Source organism: Ochotona princeps, chromosome 5, assembly GCF_030435755.1.
Source record: "Ochotona princeps isolate mOchPri1 chromosome 5, mOchPri1.hap1, whole genome shotgun sequence".
NCBI lineage: Eukaryota > Metazoa > Chordata > Mammalia > Lagomorpha > Ochotonidae > Ochotona > Ochotona princeps.
In genome coordinates, this window is record NC_080836.1 from 72,699,011 (window position 1) to 72,719,685 (window position 20,675).

General features: G+C 44.2%; 1 protein-coding gene across 9 annotated transcripts in view; it reads right to left on the reverse strand.

Annotated features, from left to right (window-relative positions):
• The window catches only part of ANKRD44 (ankyrin repeat domain 44), a 304,874-nt gene that overhangs the window by 148,380 nt on the left and 135,819 nt on the right, over nucleotides 1-20,675 (reverse strand). For all 9 annotated transcript variants that reach the window (XM_058664770.1, XM_058664775.1, XM_058664771.1 and 6 more), the window contains exon 3: nucleotides 9,969-10,047. In XM_058664770.1, the coding sequence (XP_058520753.1) occupies nucleotides 9,969-10,047 (79 nt within the window). The remainder of the gene's footprint in view (nucleotides 1-9,968; nucleotides 10,048-20,675) is intronic.

Below are 20,675 nucleotides of genomic sequence, written 5' to 3' on the forward strand. Positions count from 1 at the left end.
AAGAATGATTACTCATGTCACTTTAGATTTTTGGTACATATGTTAGCAATTGTATATGAGTTGAAAAGCATATTAGTGACTCTGAATATCATTAAATTCTCAGTTACTACCAAATTCTTTGCAAAAAAAAATATAATACAAAGATGCCAAAATGTTGAGATTTCTTAAAGGTGGAAAGTATACGGGTATTATATGGTTTCTCATACTCTTACTAGATATGTGAAAGGTTATTCAATAAAATATTTTTAGAAAGCTACTGCATGGAGAAACAAAGTTTCTTTAAAAAAAAAAAGGGAAGAAACTAACTTGCTTTTGCTTACACAGTTTTACCCTGGGTTAGTGGCCTGTGACAGAAAACTACTTCGCATCCTCAGCATACCAACAGGCCCAGGCCCAGGGTCTCCTCCAGGACTTCCCAGGACTCATTCCGCTGAGAAGGAGAACAACAGCAACAACGGCTGTGGGATCTGCAGATGATCTTGGTGTTAAAAAGTGTGATTGGAAAGAAAGCTTCAAGTTAGAAATGTAGTTTGCTCACCTCTCTCTGAAATCACTACTGCTGCCACCAGCTGAAGTCCAGCAGCAAGGAAAGCATGCCCAGGGGAAGGCAGGTCCATCGGGGTCCCTGGCTACCAGGTGAGGCAGCTCTAGAATCACGGGAAATCTTTTGCTGTCTCTTTCTCCCTCCCTCTCTCCCTCCTGGTGTGTCATTTGAAGATCCCAACATTGTGAATCTAAGTATCTCACTCCAAGAACTGCCCCAGCATCCAGATGACCAGGAGAACAGACAGGACAAATGCAGGTGACATGTTTAGCACACCCTACTTTTGCCCTCTGCAAATCCACCTTTCTTCTATTTCATTCCCTTTCTTCTCCCCTTCCCCACCGGGCATTTGGGTTGTCACTGTGTCTCACAATATGTTATAATATGGCTATAAAGGAAATAACTATCAAGACTAATTTTCAAGGATGTTTTATGAAGTATTGGTCATAAAAAAATAAAGCCTCTGGCAATAGATAAAACAGAGTTAGTTACAAACCTACTTTATGGCCATCCAATGTAGCTGTAAATCTGATTATAAACTGTATGCGTTCTGCATCTGCAGAGATGTTCACAAACTATTATATGAAGACGTACTAGAAACAAGAACATTACATATAGAATGAACCCATGCGTGTAGAAACACTGGAAAGTCTAGAACGATGCAAAGTCTTGCGATCTGCCTGCATGTGGGAACCATCTACATGCAACTAACACAATCAACAGTGCCAATCTTACTAATTTCATGTTTTGATCATATAAGTAATTTAAAAATGGAATGACTGCAATCTTTTAAAAACAGATTGCTGGACCCCAAGGCTCCACGGCTCGTCCCATGCCTGCTTTGCGCGCACCAGCTGCCACGTGCACATGGTGAGCCGATCCTGGACCTGCTTAATGGAGCCACAGGAGCTGACCTCTCGGAGGTGGGACTCTGGCTTTGTTGGGCAGGTCCAGCTCCTCCTACTGCTCACTTTGGTTTGAGCTGGGTAGGGGGATGGGAAGAGGTGGGTCTTTGAGCCCGGGGATCTTAACTTCCTGTGGCTGCCAGTCTACGGAAGCACCCCAAGACTCCATGGGTCGTCCCATGCCTGCTTTGCGCGCACCGGCTGCCATGTGCACGTGGTAAGCTGCTCCTGGGCGGCCAGTGCACCATTTGGTGCTAGGCTTCGCCTGCTGGCCGGCTGGGGAGCTCTGGGATTTTGGTTTTTTGATTTGCTGCTTAGGTAGTTCCATGCTGAACCCACAGTACGTTGGAGCCGTGAATCAATCCTCAAGATTCCCAAGGACAGTAAATCTTCCTCTGAAGAACCTGTAATTACTTAATATTGCTGAGCACCGAATACTAGTCCATTCAAAAGCTCAGACTCTGGGCATGCCCAACAGGATGTCCCCATTACTTGCCATGATGATGGATCAGCAGGGGGTTTACAGTGGGCAGGGGTGTGGGCCACATCCTGCGGAAATTCTACCCCTACTGGGTGACTTAGGAATGGGGATGGTGACAGTATAAGCTGGGTGAAACCAAGGAGTTTAGTCACAGTGTCTAGGGCAGGGATTGCTACAGGCGATGGGCTGTGCTGGGCTGAGCCAGAGCAACCACTGGCACGCTTAACACTGGCTGTGATCAGGCCCAGTTGGGAAGCAGGGGGGAGACCCTGGCTGGGTGAAGGTTCCTACTAAGGGGCGCACACACTGGAATGGAGCTGCGTTCTGGTCGGGACACAGTTGTAGCCTCCCTTGGCACAAGTGTAGACTGGACTTGCCGCACAGGGCCGGGTCAGACTGCAACACCTTCTGGTGTTCTGGAGGACCAGGGTGGATGCAGGACAGACTAGGCTGGGTTTCAACCCCAACTGAGTCATGTAAGTGCTATATGTGGGTATGGATGAGCCGTGGCTGGGCTGAAACATCCAACAGTAAGAACCAGAATGGGTTGAAGGCCAGTAAAGGAAAACCGATGCTGCTGCTAGGACGGGAGATGAACTGAGTGGCCCATGGACCCACTGGTATGCGCGAAACCTGACACCAGGTGGGGTTCCGAGGGAGGAGCCTGAGCAACTCCTCTGACAGGACACGGATCCTACAAATAAATGCAAGAAGCACGGAAGGAAACAGCCCAGAAAAAAAAAAATGCACCACTGGCATACATTTGGCATGGGCTGGGGATGGACCAGGCTGAGTCAGTTTGTGTCACACACTGGCAAATCCGAATGCCAGAGCAGAGTGTGGGTCGAGCCAGGTTCAGTAGCGACAAAAGCAGGATACAACACAGAATACCAAGGTGAGGCTACCTGTGCCAGATGAGACCGCAGCACCCAACCAGTACACGTGAGAATCAGGAAGGGAGGGGCAGAGCCAACAGGGGAATAGGGGTGGTTCCCTTGCTGGATAGCTACTCCCACTGGAAAGCATGAGCTGGGACCAGACTAGGCAAGGCTGAGGCACCTGTGTGCCTCATACGGACCAGATCAGAGAAGAGCCAGGATGGGTGGACTATCCCTACTAGTGTTGACAAAACTGTAGGTGGTGAGAGCTGTTGAGGCTTAGCCATAGCAGAAGCTGGCACTAGGGGCCAATACTGTCAAGCCCAACCACAGGGCCACCTGGAGAGAGCATAATCCGGGAGTGAGAGTGACCTGGCAGGGAAATAGAGGGCTCCCCCCTCTTGAGTTAATACTCCCATGGGAGGGCACAATAATAACTAGGATAGGGACTGGGATGGCTAGACAGAGAGGCACTCAACAACATCCGTGAAGGCGGGACAGTTGAGCTAGTTGGATAGAACTAAGCTACAATACCTTTCGACATTTACGAGAGCCTAATGGGATATGGGGCAGACTGAACCAGGCTAAATACACATGCTGGCAAATCAGGGAGGGGGCGGGCCTGGTGGGGGTTGTTGGGGATCGCTCTCACTAGGCTGCAGCTCCCACTGGTTGGTTTGATGGCCGAGTGTGTGATGAGCGGAACCAGGACGGACTGCGGAGCCCATTGGTCCCAGTGGACGTTGAAGCTCAAGACGGAACCAACCCTACAATTGCAACCACCAGCTGGGCGGGGAGACGGACTGTGCCAAGTCCTGTACTTGTTAGTACATGTCGGATTCTGGTCTGAGAACACCTCAAAAGTTTCTTTGGGGATCCCCTCAACCAAAATAGCGGACTTAGAACCTTAACCAAGAAAAGACGGAAGATAGAACAGGACAGTCAACCACCACAGCTATACGTTGGCAGCGAAACACTGGACAAAGGGAGACTCTATGATGGACTATGTCAATCAGTGGATTATTCAACAGTCTCATTGTGTCTGGAGTGGCAAGACTGGCAGCGATTCATAACTGGTGGACTACCAGGACCACTTGAGCAACGATCCTAGAGCATGCCCTACACACGGGACCTGGGGTGGGTGGGAGACTGTGTGGGGCTTCTCCTCAATATTCCCTTCAGCCCTTGTAACTTTTTATCCTAATAAAAAAAAACATAAAAAAATAAAACTAAATAAAAACAGATTGTTGGACTAATGATGTGGTGTAGCATGTAAAACTCCCACCAGTGATAACAGCATCCCATATAGGTGCTGGTTCAAGTCCCCGCTAGTCCACTTCTGATCAACCTTTCTGCTAAAGTGCCTGGGAATGCTTCGAGAAATGGCCCACATTCTTGGACCCCTGGACTCACATGACAAACATGAATGAAGCTCCTGGCTCCTGACGTCAGCCTGGCCCAGCCCTGACTTTCGTGGTCATATAGGAGAGGGAACCGGTAGACAGAAAATCTCAATCTCTCTCTAACTCTTCCTTTCAAATAAATAAAAATATTTGTTTAAAAAAGGAAAGCAAAGGAGTTGAAGACAGTAGTGAGTTTTGTTTTTGTTTTTTTAACCAAAAGCAACAAAATACAGATCATTACCAATGGGACCAAAGTTCTCTGGAGGCTCTCTCTCAAGACCCTGCCACCTCCCTGAGGTTTAACTGCTGCTCTGAGTTTGGTGTGGAAGTTTCCAGCTACTTTTGCATCTGCATATGCAAACGAGGTCTACCCTAAGAAAATGATCTGCAAAGCTGTGTGCCCAAGCAGTTACACTGGCTGGCTAGGAAAGTGTTCTTTTTGTTACTGAAAATACTACATAGTTACCCATATGGGTAGCACCGTCCCAAGCACTAAGCCATCATTTGCTGTCTCCTGAGGTACATTAGCAGAAACCTGGGTTGGAAGCAGAACCAGTACTCAACCTTAAGCACTCCAACACAGGATGCAGGCACCCCAAGTAGCAACTTTAACCCACAGTGACAATGCCTTTCCAAGAGACACATATTAGTTTCTAGCAATCATTTCAAAGGTATATGAACTGTCCAAATTCATCAAATTACATGCACTAAATATATGTGGTACATATCAATTATGAAGCTGTCTTAAAAATAAAAATTGCAAATAAATACTGCAATTCTGATTTGGAGAAAGTGGCATCTCATTCTTGTAAGCTCCGATTTAATAATAAAATTAAATATCATCTTATATTTTCTCATTGGCCATTCCTAATCCTTTTTCTGAGAATTATTTGTTATACAATTCCTTGCCTACTTTCCCAGTTTCACACTTGAGACATTTATCTAGTTATTCACTTGCAATTTATATATGGTACTTCGTACTTTATTTTTTAAAGTTTGTACTAATATAGAGAACAGATCTCAAGTATTTCATAGCTAGAACTCTAAAATAACCATACTTTCCTCTCTCCTATCCTTCCCTTCCTTCTGTCCTTCCTTTTTTTTCTGCTTTATGTACTCCATAATTATAGGCTTACTGCACCACTAGACAAAGGGCTGTGCATAATAACCCACTCACCCAGGAATCAGCTTCTCGCCTCTCTGGAACCATCCATGCCTCATGGTTGGTGGGGCAGGAGTCCTCACCTTCTTGTGCTGTAGCAAGGCCTCTGATACAGGCAGAGGGTTCCAAGCAGCCTGGACCCCCCATCAGAGCCCCAGCCTGCTGCTGGCTTCCTCCTCTCCACATCTCGGGTGCCTGTTTCCATGTCAGAGGAAGGCATCCAACGGTCTGGGCTCTGAATTGAATATTTATAACTCACTTTTCCAGAGGAAGCGTCATGTTATTTACCTGCCTGTCAGGCAGCCTTCTGCAGCGAAGGGCAAAGTCTGCATGTCTAATGATTTGAAGGCAAACGGTTTTACCCAAGGACATTTTCAAGCTGAAAGCATGAAATCAAGTACTCGACTGTCAGAAACAAAGGTCCAGCTCAAAACCATCAGGCACAAATTCTAACTTCCATTTAGGCACGCCGGGCCGCTTCTACCTATTACTTCTTAACATATTTTCACAGAGATCAGGAACAAGGGGAACCCTGAGCAGCTTTTCCAATGACAACATTTCTGCTCTCTTCACTTGTCATCTGGGAAGAAGTAGAAAGAAAAAATTAACCTGATAAAGGTGGGCTGACTGACCGGAAAGCCTTATAGAATAAAGAGAATAACTGATTCTTAAAGCTGGCTTATCTAAACATTGGCTTTTAACTAAAAAAAGCAGTTTTTTAAAAGATCATATAAAATAATTATTCTATGATGACATCAGCTTGTTATTTGAGTCTCTGTGAGTAAACAGACCAATCTTATGCCACAGGAACTTTGCCCTCCCAAGCAGATATTTGGAAAGTTCTATGATAATCCCATGTTTCATGGCAAGTGCTTAAAACATTTTTAAGCTCCCATTAGAGTTATCTTTAGATCGTTTACACACCCACAAAATGGCTCATTACTTTACAAATGCACCATATTTGTACTATAATATTGGCTTTGTTGTTTAATCAAATCCATCTAAAATTTAAAAAGAACAGCTGCTGTATACAAGGGAACCAAAAGAATGATATGCCACCAGCTATGAAAATAATTTGCATTTAAAGTGGTAACACATTTTTAAAATTCAAAGGAAACACTTTTTCAGGACTATTATTTTGTGTTATAAGTCCTAAGAATCTTTTTTTCTTTTTTGACAAATTCACCCATATTTCTGAAAGGTATGTGCTTTCAATTCTCTTCCATCCAGTACTATAAAACCTTACTCACCCTCAGAATTTGCTCTAGAGGGTTTTTTAAAACTTGCAAGATAGATGGATAGATTGATTGGTTGATTGATTGGATAGATTGATTGGTTGATTGAAAAAGTGAAGATACAGAGAGGGAGGAGAGGCAGGCAGGCAGGCAGGCAAACAGACAGATGATCTTCCATCCACTGATTCACTCCCTGAATGGCCACAGTGGTTAGGGCTAGGTTAGGCCAGGCCAAAGCCAGGAGACAGCACTCCATCCAGGTCTCCCACATGAGTGCAGAGGCTCAGGCATGCAGGCTTTCTTCAGCTCCTCTCTTAGGCACATTAGCAGGGACTGGATCAGAAGCAGAGCAGCCAGGACTTGGATCAGTATCCGTATGGGATACAGCCATTGCAGGAAGCAGGTGTGGCCACAGAACTGGGCTATCTAGAGGATATTTCTACTGTGGTCCTTGTTCTGTGTACTGTACTTTCTATATTTCAACCATGGTCTCTCTAACTCTTAGCAACTGATAGGATTCACTGATCTCACTGACCCTCTTTCACCCTTAATTATGACTTGACCAGCTCCCAAATAGAACCCCAAGGTGTGGGGGGGAAGCCAGATTTTGGACTGTTACTTCTAAGATATAATCTACCAGGTATGACTTCCTCCCGAGACCTGTCCCTGCTTTCTGTTCAGGGACATTTAGAGTTCCACCTGCCTGGTTGACGAAGCTGAAGTCAGAAAAGCATTCAGCAGGCTTGGATTACACCATACTCTGTAAGTTAATACAGCAACAGAGAATACTGCTGTATTGGGCTGTTCTGGCGAGGCCAAATTATTTGTCCAACATGAGAATCATTAACACCTCATTCATTATTAAGCTAGAAAACAGTTTTGGTTAGATTCCCTAAAGGGCCAGCTGCCAGATACAAGCTCTCAGATGAAGTAATCACACTTGTGCAACAATATACCTTTAAGAGTATAATATATAAATTGAATAAGGGCCCTTTCAGGGGAAATAAACACTATGCAAACTCCAAGAGTTTCCTTTAGCTCAACAAAAGCGCTACAGGAACTTCTCAAGGTTCTCCTCTATGTCCTAAGTCTTAATGGGAAGAGGAGGGGAAAAATCCATAGCAAGTTGAAGTAGAATTACACTAATGAGATTAACAATTCCGCAATTCTAAGACCCAACAGGTGTCCAGATCAAGATATACACAGCTTTTCCATCTCTGCCAAATCAATCACAGAGGCTGCTGGAGAAAGGCACATGTGAAGGTGGTGTGAATCCATTTTCCAAAGCATGACCAGCTCCTGACCACTAAAGAAAAATACAATTAAATGTCATGCTGACAAATCAAAACTTTTCTTTCAGATAGAGAAAGAATAACATGGGGCTGAAGACTCAGAGTGTGGGTTTGCCATTCATGAGACAAAAATCTTGCTAAGAAGTCGTGATACAGGTTGAGTATCCCTAATTCAAAATGCCTGAGACCAAAAGTGTTACAGCGTTCGGATTTTTTTCAGATTTTGGAATATTTATATATACTTAATGAGGTACTTGGGGAATGGGACCCAAGTCTGAGCACAAAACTAATACATATTTTCTATATACCCTATATACCTAGCCTGAATGTGATTTTAGATAATATTTCTAATGTGCCTCCATTTGACTTTAATCTGCCATGTGAAGTCAGATAAGGAATTTTCCTTTTGTGACATCATGTTTACACACAACAGGTATCAGGCTTGGTAGCACTTGGGATTTTCAGATGGGAAAAAAATACTCCATCAGTACATTTGGGTGGGGTAAGTGATTATAACTTAGTAGGTCATTAGGTGTTACATCACAAAATTCTATTTTATATCTCCACTAATCCGGCCTACAATTTTCCATGGGCCAAATTTTAACTGCTAGGGCCACCAGCCAGGTGCACGTTGGCGCTCAGCCAGTGTCACCCAACATTAAACAATATATGTTTGGAACACAGCCTTGGAACATCTCTAGATTTGTTGGAAGAAAGGCCCATTCTCAAAAAATACAACATCTAACCTAAACTCCACCTCCTGTCAGGAGCCTGAGGCACACATGTTTGAGGCCCAGAATATGAGTTTCCTGGGAAAATTCCACCGTAAGAATATGAAAAACAAAAAGGGCAGTAGGCCTCTTGCTCATGACCACAGCTCAACTCCTATTTCTTTTGCACAATGCTCGCCGAGCTGCCCCGGTGCAGCACCAGCTTCTCCCTTCGCACAACTCACTTTGGAATCCTACAACTCCCGTGCCTACCACAGCAAACAAAAGCAAAGCCTTCTAATTGGTCAGAGGCATTTCCTCCAGATTATTCTCTCTCCAAACAAAAAGAAGGAAGAAAAAAGGCCACCAGTCTGCATACAGCTACAGCAAGACACGGGCAGCACTGCAGGTGCACGGATTCCGCTGGTCTTTCTGCAACAACACACACGCATGTGCTCAGATGCACTCAGCAATTCTTCCAGCGGGCACTCAGGAAAGCACAAGGAGGCTCGGGAAACCTGCTCGGTAAGATATTGTGAGCACACAGCATTCCAAAGAGCAAAGCAGAGCAGTGGCATTTTAAAATCTGATGACATTTTTAAAACCATGGAAATAATAGCATAAAGACATTAGGCACACACACACAACAGCCTTAACATGCTTATCCTAATTGCTTCACTTTTTTAGAAAAAAATATTTCACATAGAGTTCGTATAGTCCTTTTTATACCTTCACTGAAGACTCTTCTCCCTGGACCTGCCTACCTGGTGGTAACCCCTATCCAGAGCTGACACACTTCCTCCCATACCCTCCAGGTTTTCACACTTTTATTACAGATCTACTTATGCACCCATAAGCTAAACCTAGTATTGTTTTCCAGCACGAAGTAAATATATGCAATAGACATACTTATTGAGTGCATACACATAAACACAGTACATGTTCCCATAATAGCTTCTGTGTGTACACAAACTACACTGAGTATATTTACATATATGCATATATACACGATATATATATAGTATGCACATGTGCAAAATTCATATAAACTTTAAAATGATTTTCTTTTTTTTAGCAAGTAAAAAAAATATACCCAAATATACTGAATTCATCTACCACGCCAGGCCTCACAAGACAGTCAAGAGCCAGACCTTGAAAGCAATACAAAAGAGTTACGAAAGAAACCATTTGTCAATAACAATTTCTTGTGCTGTATAGATGAAACTGCCCATCAGATAAGCCTCCTATGCACATAATAAGGGGATTTTGCCCGGATTCATGCAGCAGTCAATCTGCTCAACTGGTGCAACAGACACAGTTTTATCTGCAGCTGACCTTCGAGAGCAGCTGCTCCTTACCTGACAGAATCAGGAGTTCAATGATCTCTGCATCTCCCAGAAACGCGGCCACGTGAAGAGGGGTTCGTTTCTCAGAATCCTGAAACAAAGTCAAACACACACAGCAGGTCAGTGGCACTGGAGGCGCCTTTGGCAGACACAGTGTCACTCACCCCAAGGTTAGTACCTGTGGAAGAGCGTGATGGCCAAACACCTGCTCACCCGAGCACAGCCTCCAGCCTATGGGTGATGGAGTCTGTTCTCTGTGCCTGGTCCTTGTCTATCAGCTCAAGCCAAGGATGGATCATCATGCACTGGATGATGCACTTTATTTTCAAACTTTCCATAGAGTTTTTTTAAAAAAAACTTTCTAAATAGCACAGTCCGAAGCTTTCAATGACTGACTATCTTTCTAAGATAATGATAAAGGCTATAATTAAAGCAGCACCATAGCACAGTGGCAAAAACCTTGCCTTGTATCCATGAGGATCCCAGTCCGTGTTCCTGCTGCTCCACATCCCATCCCAGCTTCCTGCTTGTGGCCTGGGAAAGAGTGGAGGATGGCCCAAAGCCTTGGGACCCTGCATTCGCATGGGAGACCCTGAGGACACTCTTAACTACTGGGTTTCAGTTGGCTCAGCTCTGGCTGTTGCAGCCACTGGGGAGTGAAGCAGCAGATGGAAGATCTTTCTCTGCCTCATCTCTTTTATAAATCTGCTTTTCCAATAAAAATAAATAGATCTTTAAAAAAAAAAGCAGCCTAATGAGATTAAGTGATTGGGATTTAGGAATGATGGAATGGGAATGGCATTTCTTTTTTTTTTTTTTTTAAGATTTATTCATTTTATTATAGCCAGATATACACAGAGGAGGAGAGACAGAGAGGAAGATCTTCCCTCCAATGATTCACTCCCCAAGTGAGCCGCAACAGGCCGGTGCGCGCCAATCCGATGCCGGGAACCTGGAACCTCTTCCGGGTCTCCCACGCGGGTACAGGGTCCCAATGCATTGGGCCGTCCTCAACTGCTTTCCCAGGCCACAAGCAGGGAGCTGGATGGGAAGTGGAGCTTCCGGGATTAGAACTGGCGCCGATATGGGATTTGGGGCTTTCAAGGCTGCTAGGCCACGCTGCCCGGGCCGGGGAATGGCATTTCTAAGGAGGTTTACATTTAAACTGAGAGGAGAACATTGTGATTCAAATTAAGAATTTCCTCAATGGGGCCTGTGTTGTGGCCCCATAGTGGGTTAAGCTGCCACCTGAAATGCCTGCATCCCCTAGGAGCACTGGTTCAAGTCTCAGCTTTTCCACATCCAGCCCTTTTCCAGCTAATGTGTCTGTGAAAGCATAGAAGATGGCCCAAGTACTTGGACCAGTGCCACTCCAATGCAAGACTCAAATGGAGTTCCATGCTCCAGGCTTTCAACTGGCCCAGCTCTGGCCACTGTAGCCATTTAGGGAGAGAACCAGTAGATGGAAATCAGTCTCCCACATACCCTAAATCTTCAAGTAAAATAATTTTTGTGAAGATTTTTTTTTTTGAAAAGCAGAGTTACAGAGACGAAGGAGAGACAGAGAGATATCTTCCATCTGTTGGTTCATACCTCAAATGGCCACAGTGGTCAGAGTTGGGCTGATGGGAAGCCAGAAGCATGGAACTCCATTTCCTGGGTCTCCATGAGAGTACAGCGGCCCCAGGACCTCTTCTGCTTCCCAGAACAGAGGCAGGGAACTTGATCTGAAGTGGGACAATTGGAACTCACACTGGTAATCATATTGGGTGCCAGTGCCACAAGCAGCGGCTTTGCCTACTACACCATGATACCAGCCCCAACAAATAATTTTTCTTTTTAATTAAAAGAATTTCCTTAAGACATCAGGGGACACTTAAGAGCCAAGATCAGACCTTTACCAGTCAACGTCCTTGACAAGATATTTAACATGCTTCACTAATATGCAACAGCATGTTATCATACAAGGAAAAATGCAACCTCTCCATCTTTAAATCAGAGATAGCAATATCCACCTGAAAAGTGCGATAAGAGGAATCAGGATAGCGTGAGTAAATAAAACCTGAGTCAAGCAGAGGCAAGAGCCAGGATGTGGTGCACACGCAGCCATTATTCCCAACAGCACAAGTACGCGTATGCCACCCTCCTTCCAGCCCCCTGGAGGAACAGGCAGGTCTTATTCCCCGTTGTTCTCACAGCAATACCACACGTGGCATGAGGCACATGCTGACTGCCTGAACGAGTTCACGCGCACAGCCTCTGCGTGAGCACTCTCCATGACCACTCGGTGACAATGGAGACCAAAGCCTGTCTGTTATACCTCCAAGGCTTCTCCTGAAACTAACAGGCATCTTAGTCTTGAAATTCTTGGATTCAGTGTTGACTTTCACATCCCTGTTATCACTTGATTATATAATCACCCTAACAGCCCCTGATTAGCCCAAGGACATCATTCTATTTTCTGATCAGGTAAACCCTCTGCTTCTTTCAGATCATTGCTCTTGAATGACTCACTATCACCTAGAGCAGATGGCCAGCAGGGGACAAGATTGGATCTTCAAGTCAGTAGAAAGTCTGGCAAATCAGATTTAAGAAAGGACAGATGAAACACTAAGTGGATAAACACTAAATGAATAAAAACAGCCTTTGGATTAGTTGGAAACTTAGGTTGCCTGGGTATGACTGCAGGCAATTACTACAGATGAGTGGCTATCAAGCAAGTCATACAACTGTCAAATAATAAACTCAGTAAGACAGGCAACTAGGGTCAATCCTTTTGTAGTTACACATCAGCTTTGAAGATAAACATTCGACTTTCGAAAACACATTTGCTTATTTGAGAACCAGGTGAGTTCATTCGTGCAATGAACCACTTAAATGAGACCAGACTTCCATAGAATATTTCTAATATTTTTAGTTTTACAAGCATATTCTATGTTAGGCTCATTTTCCCTTTGAATCACCATTGCATCAAATTTGAAATGTCTGCTGAGTTTTGGAAAACAATGTATGTAATTATATGTTCTTCTGTGAAGTGGATCTGATTCAGGGTTTGGTTAAACACATGAAACCTTGCTTAAGACATTTAAACAATGACTATCTGAACCCAAATTATGATTTCATTTGACCTCAAGCAAAGTCAATCCTCTATTTGAAAACTTGGCCTCAAATAAAAGCCTCCAACATCCGTCTCTGCCTTGAAGACCTGGTGGGGCTTTTATTAAGTGTCCGTGCTGAACCCGTGGGCCCTTTCATAACATAGCCTGCTCAAGCCAAAGTTTCTAATATAAAAAGGGGGTGTTTTATGACAGCATACTATAAAAAAATTTGATTATAGATGCTAACAGTCCTCTTAATATTACTGAGATATTTCCAATATCTTCCAGGACAACTATATTTGCTGAACTGTCCCTTCCAGGGCCAATGTCGTAGCATAAGGGGTTAAGCCACCACCCTCAATGCCAGCATCCAGTTGAGTTCTGGCTGCTTCCAATCAAGCTGCCTGCAAATGCACAGGCGAAAGTAGAAAATGACCTAAAACATTTCTGAACCTGGGAGACCTGGATGAAATTTCTGGCTTCTGGCTTTGGCCTTCCCCAGTCATGGCCATTGTAACCATTTGGGCAGTGAACCAGCGGATGCAGGACTTCTCTATCACTCCTTTTCTTCCTCCATAATCTTTTTTTTTTCTGTTGCAAACAGAAAAGTTTATTTGTGAAGGGACCAGGTGATCAGGGAAGGGAGAGGAAGGGGAAAGCACCTCCGAAGAACTGGGAGGTGGGGTGCCTCTTGAAAGAGGAGGGAGAGAGAGACACCCTTCCATAATCTTTAAAAACAAATCTTTATTTGAAAATAAATGTTTAATAAATATTTTTTTTTATTTGAAAGATAGAGCTACAGAGAGAATGAGAGGCAAGAGACAGGCTTAAGCAGGGAACTGGATCAAAAGCAGAGCAACCTGGACACAAACCAGTACCCATATGGAATGCAGGCACCTCAGGTAAAGGCTTAGCCTACTATGTCACAGCACTAGCCTTCAAATAAATAAGTGGAAGGAAGGAAGGAAGGAAGAAAGGAAGGAAGGAAAGAAGGAAAGGGAGAGGAGGGAGGGAAGGAAGGAAGGAAAAAAAGTTTCTTCCAGAGAAAGAGCACAGAAAGGGTCCTGCATGGAAGAACTGTAATCCAGCTGTACTCATTTACTTCCCTGAAGTAGCAAAATGATATAAACTCTCACACGTGCCATTAAGACCCAAACCAAATTACAGGTCACTCCGCTTTTGGCACAGGACTGCTGACACTGGCTCTCTAGCAGGAACTTGAGGATACACAAGAACCTTGCATGGGGGGTGAGTGACACAGCCACCTGGGTCATCACGCTCACTTTGGTGGAATTCGCTCGGAGATCACAGTACATCCTCTGCCGAGGTACAAGGCCACTCCATTTGCCACCAGCTGAACTAATGGAGCAAGTGGTGCAATGACAGAAGGAAGGATAAAACTCTGGAGAAAATAAAGAACAAGTAGCAACACTACTAACAGTGAGTTCTAGTCCACTGGCGTGCCCTAAGGGGTCTAAGCCTATTTGACGTTAGGGAGGGTTTTCTTTATTTTTTTCAAAATACCTTCTTCTCTGTTCTACTACTAGGTTTGTAACACCCCTATCAGGGAAGATATACCTTTTCCAACTGTGTGCTTTTGCAGTCTTACTCGCTGTGTTTAAAAGATCAGGAACCTGGGCCCGGCAGCGTGGCCTAGCGGCTAAAGTCCTCGCCTTGAAAGCCCCGGGATCCCATATGGGAGCCGGTTCTAATCCCGGCAGCTCCACTTCCCATCCAGCTCCCTGCTTGTGGCCTGGGAAAGCAGTCGAGGACGGCCCAAAGCTTTGGGACCCTGCACCCACGTGGGAGACCCGGAAGAGGTTCCTGGTCCCGGCATCGGATCGGCGCAGCACCGGCCCGTTGCGGCTCACTTGGGGAGTGAAACATCGGACAGAAGATCTTCCTCTCTGTCTCTCCTCCTCTCTGTATATCCGGCTTTCCAATAACAATAAAATCTTTAAAAAAAAAAAAAAAAAAAAAAAAAAAAAGATCAGGAACCTGAGCCTGGACAGGCTGTATGACTTTCCCAACACAGGAAACAGATGTCAGAGAATTAGCTGCGCTGGCTCCCAGCCTGAATTTCCTTCATAAAAATGAAGGCAAAACATCATCTTCGAAGTTGCCTTTATAACCTAAACACCCTTTCACTTTAATCCCTAAGAAATCCTAGAAAAAAACCATGCACACAGCCCATATGCTTTTAGAAGCACTCACGGAAAGGAAACAGCATGCAGTTAGAAATGGAGAGTAAAATTGAGAAGCAAAGGCAGCAATGCAGAAAAGCTGATACCTGGGGTCAGGGGTTCAGCACTTGCTGGGGACGGTGGGTGGGCTACGCAATCAGTACCCAGGCCTTCACATACACAAAGACCCTCCTAGTGCTCCTGAAGAATGATGCTCGAAGTGAAATGGTGGGCTTGAAGACCAGCCAAACACATCGGCAAGTGGCAATGATATGCCAGGGCCTGGACACTTGGAAGGGGAAAATAAAGATGTCATCCTTGAGCATGCCCAGAGTTTGCCCTCTGAGGTTTAGGCTTTCGAAGTCATAATATCCACACAGTCCAGGAACTTCCATGCTAATCATAGGCATACAAGTTGGTTCTTGATCAATGATACTCAAGGTACAGAGAGGAAGAGATAAAACCCAGCCAGAGAGCCATGTCCTCAATTCAGGCAACCTGGGACATACACAGATTACATCTCCACAGAAGGGGAACTCAAACTAAACCACAAGACCCATGTGGAAACAATTCACCATCAGCAGGCGTCAGCAGACGCAACAATCAGCAAAGGCTTGAGATAACAGAAGAAAAATCTGATGGAGATTCAGCATAATGTTTGAAATACCTCAAGACATAAAGGGCAGAGCCTAAGGGAAACACAAAACACTACTTAAAAATATATACATATAAACACCCATTGGTTCCAGTGCAACTCGGGACTGAAAACAGAACCAACCCAGCAGTTGCAACCACCAGCTGATCGGGTGATGGACTGTGCCGGGCCCTGTGCTTGCTAGAACATGTAAGAATCTAGTCTGGGAATACCTCAAAGTATCTTTGGAGATCTCCCCAATCGAATTGCTGGACTCAGAACTCTAACCAAGAAAAGACAGAAGACAGAACGGGACAGTCATTCATCTCAGCTATATGTTGGCAGCAAATTATGGGGCAAACGGAGACTTTATGATGGACCATGTCAATCAGTAGACGACCTCATCGAGCGAAACTGGCAGCGATTCATAACTGGAGAACTATTAGCACCACTTGGGCACATATCTCGGAGCATGCCCCACATCCGGGACTTGGGGTGGGCAGGAAACCGGGTGGGGCTTCTCCCTCAATGTCCCCCTTTACCTCAGATGCATGATGGAAACAATATGGACATAATGGCATTGCCCACTTTCCTATCCCCCTGAACCTTTTTTTTCTTTTCTTTTTTTTTCTTCTTTTTCCTTTAACTGTAATTAACTATGTAAAGATTGTCAACAACAATACAATAAAAAGAAAAAAATTAAAAAATATATATATATATATATATATACATATATAAAATATGGGGTAAGAACTATGAAGGAAGTTGATGCGAAGTAGTGCCAATACATGATTCTAGAAATCATCCATACATGATTCTAGAAACCATCCAGAGTTACAAAAGAAGGGAAGCAGAAAGGAAAATGACAGTGACATTGGGACATACATTAAAACCACTGAGCCATACTCTGTAAGTATAGTCTTAGAAATTATTAGATGAGCATACTATGAATATGCCTGACTCTGAGGAGATACTGGAGTTCCCAAATAGGAAATATCCAGTCCTCTCACCTTAAATTTGCAGTCGATACATCAGTTTCCAAATTTAGAACATCAGGATGAAAACAAGAACAGAGAAGTGGGAAATCATGACACTTAAGGTATTAAATGGCTGTGAAAACTACCAGTGACATGAAGTGAATGTCTTAGTGAATACTTCCCCAACCCCACCCAATTCTGCCCTGACCTGGGCAGGAAGTCATCTGACCAGAACAAATATCTCTGAATTGAGAAACAAACACTCCCCGGAAGCCTTAGGAGTTCCAGCTTATCTGTGAGCCTTGGAAGCCCTGGCCCAGACCTCCAGGCCAATCACAGAACCTGGCCAGCAGCTTCAAGGCTAACTCTCTTGGCCGGCTCAAGAGGACGAGACCCAAAGAAGCATCCAGGCACAGTGGCTGGCCTCTGGCCCTGCAGTATTTGTATCTGTTCTTGTGTTTTGTCCTAGATCTGTGATGACCAAAAGCTTGATGAATGGGCACACAGGTCTTTACAACTGCCATGAATGCCAGGGGAGAAAAGAACTCAAAACCATTCACAGTAAGATGAACACACACCAGAAATAGACTCATCTGCCTCATTTTTAAAGCTACTCCAAGCAACACAAAGAGGGAGATCTTATTCCTTCACCCATCACCTCCAATTCCAAATAGTCTTTTTGGAAACAGATTCAGAAGTATGAGAAATGCAAAGACCCAGGCTTTTCCAGAAGAAAGGCAGGCAAACCCTTCCTTTGTATGAAGAACTATATATATACACACACACACACACACACACACACACACACACACAGCTGGCTTGGGTCTGTGCTAAATTTGCAGTTTGTCATAGAGAGACTGGGCAGCGGAAGTTTCTGAGCCTTCTGTTTACCAAAAAAAGGCAGATGAAAGAAAATAGGGAACTTGAAGTATGTACACACAAAGTGAGTCTGACACAAGCAGACAGACCATTTTGGCAGTGAGACAGCAGACAGAGTGGACACCCCACTCCATTTTCTGGGGAACTAAAAACTGTTAACGACGACATGCTTTGGGAATTCTTGGCTAGAAGTGCATGATTTAATTGGCACTCTACCTACCATACACCCAAATACTCCTCCCAATCTGAATATCTGACATACTGAGACAGAGACATGGTGTAACAGTAGAACAAGCCTAGGAAACACAGAAGCTCCCACTGTCAATCAAACTCCTATTGCAGTCCATGGAGCTAGGAAATAACTGACACCACAAGCCCAACAAGAAGAGTGTGGCACTGAACATCGGTTGCTCAAGGCACGGGCATGTATGTGAAAACTCAGAACAGATTTCTTGGAGACATTTCAAACCATGTGAGGAAGAGAGCCACAAACATGTGATAGATCTAAATTATACGGGACGCTTGGGCTTAAGGGAGGGAGCTACAAGGCTGTAAAGAGCAGAGAAGCTGGTGTGTAGGCCAGCAGGTAGGATGCCATATCCCATAACAAAGGGCTTGGGTTTGAGTCCCAGCTACAACTCCGATTCCAGCTTCCTGACGAAGGGGAGCCTAGGAGGCAACAGTGATGGCTCACGTTACTGGGCTCCTGACATCCACAAGAGAGATCTGGGTTGTATTCCTGGTTCTAGCCCCAACTCTGCCCAGGCCAAATCAGGAATTGGGAGCATTTCCTTTCTACTCTGTGTGTGTGCATGCGTCTTTCTCTCAAATAAATATCTAAAAAGAGGAAAGGAATGCAAAGGAGAGCATCATGTCATACTTCTTTTTAAGCTTTTCATGTTCACTTTCCATTTTTTATATTCCTTACGTACACAAAAGTTCAGAAAGTAGATCTCTATGTGCCCATCAGCATCAGCAAATGTTTTAACATTCTTCCACATCTGCTTCAGAGCTTTTTTTTTAATGCCTTTAAGAAAGGGTAAAATGCCATGGTTCAGAAGTACAAAAGGTTGGGAAGGTGACAGGATGCGAGTGTAAACATATGTGTATGAGAGGGACGAGGGGAAGATGAACACAGGGCAAAGGTCAAGTTGTTTTCATTTCCTCACCTTCCAAGTGATGCTGCAGTGTGCATCTCTGTAGCGGCCTCCTTGCATGTGTGCGTCTTCATAGCTCACAAGGAAGGAACTGCTGTATCTTGGTGGACACATGCATTCAGTTGTACTGGGTGCTGCTTAATACCTTTCAAAAGTGGTCTTACTAACTTACATTCTCACCAGCCAAATCAGAGTTCTTTTTCTGAACATGGTGGCAAATATTTGATGCTATCAATCTTACTGCTGTTTGCCAATACACAATGCCTGGTTTGGCTTGTCCTCGGTTGTTTGTTAGTTGCTTGCTTATTTGTTATTGTTTTTTTCAATTGCAAACAGTCGAGACATATATTTATCTACTGTTAAACCCGTTATTGGTCTTTTTCTTGTGCAGTAGTTCATACTGTTTGATTCCATTTCAATAGAAAGTTAAATTATGCTTTCACTAACAACAGAGATGACTAGATGCCATCTCCAAGTCACCAGAAGAGAAAAATGAAGATTTGCACAGCTCTTGTTCATCCTTTGGGGACTCATTATTTCTGGAATTGGATTATTTTCCTGGAATCTTCTATCACTCAAAGGCCTCCACACGTGTCCACTGACACACACTGGCATTCAATCAGCACTCTGCTGGGATTTCAACCCTTTCATTTGAATGGGCTTCTGGCTTCAGACCAGCCAAACTCCTGTCATCGTGGCCATTCTGGAGTGGACCAGCAGATGTAGAACCTCTGCCTGCCTCTCTCTGGCTATGACCTTCAGATAATAATAAAAAAAAAAAATCTTTAAAAGAACCCAAAAAGGACTAGTAATATCTTGTGGAAAACATTTAAAAATGAATACATGTAGTTTCTTGCCTGTCAACTGCATTTCAATAAAACAGTTTTTAAAATAGATAACTAGGGAAATAAAACATACTCTCTTGCTTATATAATGTAAATTTAAAAAAAAAAAAACTTTTTACAGATTTGTTTATTTGAGAAACAGAGTACCCCTGCACTGCTTTATTTTCCAGATGCCTCAACATATGAGGTTGGGAGCCAGAATTCAAGATGGATCTCCCAATATGAGTAAGTCACCTTACAGGATGTTCATTCGTAGGAAGCTGAAGTCAGGAGCTGGTGCTGGGTATCAAACTTGGGCACCAATGAAGGGTACAGTAGTTCTAATCTCTAAATCAACTGCCCACCCCAACAAAGGGTCTGTTTAAGTAAAAAAACGCACCTGACCACAAAGATAAAATCTGTTAATGAGGGGAAAAAACAAATGCAAAATGTAATCAACCATTAAGGAGTTAATTTGGAAGCAACTCATGTTTTGTCCTGTACAGGTGCAGACACAAAAGTGATGTTTTTACAAAAGAATGGTCTGGGGCCCAGCCGCGTGGCCTAGCGGCTAAAGTCCTCGCCTTGAACGCCCCGGGATCCCATATGGGCACCGGTTCTAATCCCGGAAGCTCCACTTCCCATCCAGCTCCCTGCTTGTGGCCTGGGAAAGCAGTTGAGGACGGCCCAATGCATTGGGACACTGCACCCGCGTGGGAGACCTGGAAGAGGTTCCAGGTTCCCGGCATCGGATCGGCGCGCATCGGCCCGTTGCGGCTCACTTGGGGAGTGAATCACCGGACAGAAGATCTTCCTCTCTGTCTCTCCTCCTCTGTGTATATCTGGCTGTAATAAAATGAATAAATCTTTAAAAAAAAAAAAACAAAAGAATGGTCTGTTAGATGAAAATCTACATGTCCTAAAAATAGGCACAAGCAAGCTTTCCGTTCAAAATCCTTTGGACGGT